This window comes from Trachurus trachurus, assembly GCF_905171665.1.
Source record: "Trachurus trachurus genome assembly, chromosome: 17".
NCBI lineage: Eukaryota > Metazoa > Chordata > Actinopteri > Carangiformes > Carangidae > Trachurus > Trachurus trachurus.
The window spans coordinates 9960567-9966599 of NC_139900.1; the positions used below are offsets into that span (position 1 = coordinate 9960567).

At 36.6% G+C, this 6033-nt stretch overlaps 1 protein-coding gene across 1 annotated transcript; it reads right to left on the reverse strand.

The window, feature by feature from the left end:
* Window positions 1-1154: 1154 nt before the first annotated feature.
* Window positions 1155-4581, reverse strand: LOC311000004 (uncharacterized protein). Its single transcript, XM_083990644.1, has 2 exons — window positions 4253-4581; window positions 1155-2157 (listed from the first exon to the last, which is right to left on the reverse strand). Exons 1-2 carry the CDS (start codon window positions 4518-4520, stop codon window positions 1169-1171), a joined length of 1257 nt encoding a protein of 418 aa, XP_083846770.1. The 5' UTR covers window positions 4521-4581; the 3' UTR covers window positions 1155-1168.
* Between the last annotated feature and the right edge of the window lie 1452 nt (window positions 4582-6033).

Sequence of the window (6033 nt, forward strand, 5' to 3'; positions counted from 1 at the left end):
GCTGGTTGGCATCAAAAAACATGATATAAACCATGAAGACTAATGGACATTACAGAGATAACAATTAGGGGGGTGATACCTGAAAATGTACAAGGCACTGGAATAACTTTCATAGCCTGGTAGAAGTCCTGACTTGCTGCACAAGTTGACAACATTATGCACAACACTACAAAACAATAAGCTGCTTCCTGACAATGTTGCAATTTCATATTATTTGTGCAATAATGTAAATAAGAATCTTTATTTATGTAATTTACTGGATTAGCACCAAGAGAAATTTGTCGTTTTTGTTTTATTCAGAAAATGTGTGGGTTTTAATTGGCACATTGCTCACATACCTTGCTTCAGGTAAATTAAACGGACCCATTAACATGTCTTGATGATATCTGCCAAAATAATTGAAAGTCAAACTGTAACTGTCATTTTCACTTGGCAGTAATCCTGTACTATCAACGTCAGTCCGACTGTTAGCTCTCAGTAAATAATCCAATGACACATGATAAAGAAAAGATCCCTTTCCTGCTTGTTGCACACAAGTTACAACCATTAATAAATATAACCATCATATTTTTCCTCGCCCCTGCTTGTAACAGTGTTGTGATCCATTGAATGCAAAATGGGTAATTTAATGGCTGCACTCGATGTATTAAAGAGATAGTAGCATTTTTTTTAAAGTGGAGTTGTATGATCTACAAATAGCCTATTAGTTAGTAGTTAGTTAGTAATGGCCTATTTTCGTGGCCTAAAAGAGGTTTTACCTGGAAAAAAATACACAGTTCCATTGTTCGCTATGAAACTGCGTTTTTCCTGCACTTTGAGGGGCTGGAAAAAATTATATTATAGCAAACAATGGAACTGTGTTTTTTTTTTTTTTTTCCAGGTAAAACCTCTTTTAGGCCGTGAAAATAGGCCGTTTCTTTGGGTCTGTTCACAACACTGTATGTTGTAAATCTCTGGGCAGGACTATTATGGGCTGGCGTTGCTAACGGGAGGAGTGCAGAGAGTCTTCTACTGCAATTAAAGTACTTAGGGGCTATTTGTAGATCATACAACCCCACTTTTAAAAAAAATGCTACTATCCCTTTAAACCCGTCGAAGCACATTGGCGAAATAAATAAATAAAACGTGCAAATTCTACAGAGTCCTACAGAAAGCCAGTGTCTGGGTGCTATCTTCCTTTCAGGTGGATCTCTTGGTGTATTTTGAGGTTTCCAAGCACCGTGAAGCTTTTACCACACTGGCCACAGCTGTACGGCTTCAGGCCGCTGTGGAACCGCTCGTGTCTCTGACAGTTGTCCTGCCTCGAAAACATCTTGCCGCAGATTTTACAACTGAACGGCCGCTCCCCTGTGTGCACGCTCTGGTGCGTCTTCAGCCGGGTCTTCTGAGTGAACGACTTCCCACATTCGAGGCACCGGAAAGGTTTGAACATCTGGTGCGCGGCCTTGTGTTCCTCCAGCTGAGACAGGCGGTGGAAACCTTTGTTGCACACGGAGCAGATGAAGAGTCTCTGATTCGATCTCCACACGTTCATCAATCGCTTTGCTCTCAGGTTGTTCCTACTCAGGACGTGATCCTCTGTGGACTTCTGTGCAGGAGGCAGAGCTAGCGACGGCCCGGCCCTTTGTGATGACGACAGTTGCAACTGACGGTCCTGACAGGCTGCGGGATGTGAAACACGTCTGAAAGGTTCATTATGAACGGACTCTGGAGCGACTCTTCCCATGCAAATAGGTGGAATCTCCACTTCGACTTTTATCGGCACCCTTAACGGATCTTCTGCGATCTCCTCCGGTGCAGCTGATGAGGAGGAGTCATGGGAACTTTCTGGATTTCTGGGAGCGGAGAATTGCTCGGCGTGAGAAGGGAAAATCTGCATGTGCTGCTGCCGTGCAACAACAGAGTTTTCCTCAAACATGCTGCAAGCAGCGGGCGGCCATATTGGCTCATCTCGCTGTGCCGCCTCAAAGCAGAGATTAGCGGCTGCCGCTGGAGAGTTGTCTGTCGTTTCCTGGACGACAAGTTCTTCATCATCGTCTTCTGGCTCAGGTTTCACCGCCGGCCTCGTGTCACGGTTCGTTTCTGCCCCGTCATACAGTGACTCAGCAGTTTTTGGTTCCAGGTACACTGCACATGTTTGCTGATCTTCTCCTTCATCTGCAATTAAAAAGAAATAAAATTGAAGGTACACATGATGAATTTGACTCTTAGCTCCACAAAATGCAAATGCAAGTCAGTGAAGCAAGAACTTGATTATTAACTGGAACATTTCAACCCTCAGGCTGTTTACTCTGGAAGAATCATCTGAACACTAACGATTAGTTCTTTAATAAAGTATATCAGCCCAATGCGCCAACTTACTTCCATAAACATACCTTTTAGAATTGCTTTTAAGATTAATCTCATGTTGTCTGTCCATAAAATCTTAAATTTAACTGAGAGGGTGCTTGAGTTGGTTTATCTACTGGAGACTAATTTTTACTCAAGTAAAGTTAGTAGTTTTTACCACTAAAAGACATTTTCAGAGTTGGAAAAACCTCATTTACACAGCACCTTTCAAGAACAAGTGACTTACAGCTTAAATCAAGATAATAACTGTCAAATAAAAACAGAAATAGTACATAAACAATCCTAAGTGTGGTTAAAACACAAGTTAGCAAAGCAGTAATAACAAAAATAAATTAATTGGCTCCTGGTGATCAAAATTCAGTTTGTCATTGATGATAAAACAGATTTACAACAGATGAACTACTGCTCTGTTGAAGAGTCTGGACCTTCTGGTTTATCTGAGTTTTACTGAGGAAACTGAGAAACATGACACTGCATTGTTTTGTTTTTTTGTTTATCGTGCTGTGTTGTTGAGTAGATAGAAATAGATCTGAGAGTTGTCGGCACGAAAGTCATTAAGTCATGTTTATAATTAATTGAAAGAGCAATAAAAAAAAAGCTCCATTAGCATTCAGTTTTATGACAAGTTTCCTCTATAAACAGATTTTTTACATCAAGCCAGTCAATCTTTTAATCAAATGAATTGAATTAATATTATAACTTGATATAATATCTCCTATATGGATTATTACAACATCACCTTTTTAAGTTTGTGAACACTTTACAAGGTACACAAAATAAGAGTTGTTACTGAGGAACTAATGAGGAACAAATGAGTAGTTACTGAGGAACTAAGGTACACAAAATTAGAGTAGTTACTGAGGAACTAATGATGAACTAGGTATTAGTGAACGGTCAGTTCTTTTAATTACGGTGGAACTAATGAGGAACTAACTTTAATCATTACCATGTGTACCCTAAAGTAAAGTGAGACATCAAAATGAGTAACTACTCTAATTTTGTGTGCCTTAGTTCATCATTTATTCCTCATTAGTTCCTCATTAGTTCCTCAGTAACTTCTCTAATTTTTTGTAGCCTACCTCAGTGCCTCACTAACTACTCAGTAGTTCCTCATTAGTTCTTCATCGGTTCCTCTAATTTTGTGTACCAAAGTGTAACCGGACTTTTCTTTGTCTATTTTTATGAGAAACATTTGAACGTCTTTAATTTGCTCTTCATTTCATTTCATTTCATTTCATTTTTGATTTATTTCATTCATGGTATGTACATTCTCACATAGTTGCACATATAGGCTACATTGTGTAGCTACACATTTTCACCATGAATGAAAAGGAGCAGGATGAAGAAAAGACTTATAATACCTGCCCCTCTCTGTTGTTACAAATTTCATTGGCTTACTTCAACACCAGTATTATTCTCTGTTTCAAAATATTAAAGATGATGAAACATAACTAGTAATGACAAAAAAACAAACAAACAAAATAACGGTAAACACCACTCGTCTATCTATCTTTTCTTCCCCCCCCCCCTTCTTTTTCTCTTTCTCCTTCTTCTTTTTTGTAGATACTTATCTTTTCTTTTTTTAAACATTTTCTTTAACTGAGACATAGGCTACTTGTACAACTTTTCAATTCCTTGCTTTGTGAATGCCATACTTTTCTCTTCTGGTTTAAGAAAAATCCAATCTGGGGATGAGACTTTAGAGCTGGAGGTAACTTCACATATGATTAATAAAAATAAATTATTGACTAATTCTTCAGCCGAATTTAACATCAGACCATAACAATTCGTGAATAATCTCTATTTATGTTCAATTGTGTAAGAATCGTTGTGTATAAACGCGTGAAATCTGACTTTACGACATTTACCATGAAGTTTGTAGCAGCGTAGTGTCCTTTCTCACCTTTCGGAGGAGCCTGGTTCACAGGTGTCGTCTGCTCCTGTTTGTCCTCTGCTGCTCCTCGTTGTGTCCTCCTTATCGCTGCTTCTTGAGCTTTGCAGAGTTCAATCTCCATCAGGTTCAAACTTCTCTTGAGCTCCTGGATCTCGCTGTCCTTCCGACACATCTGCAGCCGCAGCACCACGCCGCCGTCCTCCATCAGCTTCGTGATTTCTGCCACCGCGGCTTTGGCCAACACGTCCATGATGGCGGCGACCTGCGAAGAGAACATCCTGCTGCCCGGATAAAATAAAAATAAATAACAAACTCACTGGATAAAAGATCTCCAGACTCTGTTTGACAGCCCGGGGTTTCTACAGTGAGGAGAGAAGCGCCTTCCCATCTGTTTTATTTTGATTTACTTCCGGGAAACCGAGGGAGCGGATGTGACGTAATTGGCCAAAGTCGTAACGTTCCTAATAAACACGAATCCCTCTACTAATGTATACGTATCCAAGTTTTCTGACATTGATGACAGCTTTACCTTTTGTAAAAACGATAAAGAAAATATCATTCATTTATTTTATAAGTGTCCATTTTGTATCACTTTTTGGAAAGATTTGGAAAATTTTCTTTTAGCTAAAACCACAGTTAGGTATCACTTTGATGAGAAAATTATTATTTTCAGCTCCTCCTCTCACAATAATAAATTTAACATAATTAATCTTTTCATATTACTAGGTAAATTCCATATTCATAAAGCCAAAATGTCTAATACAACCCCATCATTCCCATTATTTTCAGTCGAATTAAAAAATTATTTTGAGTCTGTATTACATGTTGAATCAAACAAAAAATGTATATCAGCGATTGAATTTTATTCAAATTATATTAAGTAATCTTGTCTGCCTTTATAACTTGTTCTATGTCTTTAATTTCATTTTTTAAGGTCTTTTTTATAATTTATTTCTTTTATTAGACATATTTATTTATTTATTAGTATATATGTATATATTAGTTCTTTAAATGTTTTGATAATGTTTGCCTTTATCATGTCTTGGAATGTCTGTCGCTTTGTTTTTTTTGTTCCTTGTTCAATTGGTGATGTTATTTGATGATAAATAAATATTATTAAAAATAAATAAATAAATAAACACGAATCCCAAATACACTGCTGTGCCCAGTTCAGTTTATGCTGGAAAAACGATATGTTTGGTTACACTGAATTTGATAAGAAACTAAATTCTCCGTTTTATTTGATCTATTTGTTAATTAGGCTATATTTACTGTATTCAAGTTTTACATACACAAATTCAAATTTTCAGGCAAGAAGCCAAATTTTCTGCAATAAAAAAGCTGTTTATTCATATGATCTCTGCAGCTTTACAAAATATTAATCAAATAAGTATTTCTTTTTTTCTTTCTTTGTCTTGTTGTCACCTTTAAACCCCCTTGTTTGATTGTTTGACTGATGATTGTATGTTTGTGTAATAAAGTTGTATACACTTATCTTTGTGTTCATCCGTGTGTTGTATACTCCTGTGTGTTGTCAATAAACCCCCCAAAAAAAGGAAAATAAAATAAATAAATAAACAAAATACAGTGCTGTAAAGAACTAAAATAAATTGTATTTTTAGTTGTCTCGAAACAATAACAGATATTTTCTTCTAAAATAATAAATATTATAATTTTGATGTAGTTTAAATTATAATACAAAAAGAATATGCAACATCTTGGAAACATATTTTTATTCACATATTTAATTAAAAAATTTAAAAACATCTATTTTCAATGGTACATTCCAT

Coding starts and splice junctions, on each gene's coding strand:
- LOC311000004 (XM_083990644.1), bottom strand. CDS start 4,520: ATGTTCTCTTCGCAGGTCGCCGCCATCATGGACGTGTTGGCCAAAGCC. Junction 2,158..4,252: donor GAACCAGGCTCCTCCGAAAG/GTGAGAAAGGAC, acceptor TTTTAATTGCAG/ATGAAGGAGAAGATCAGCAA.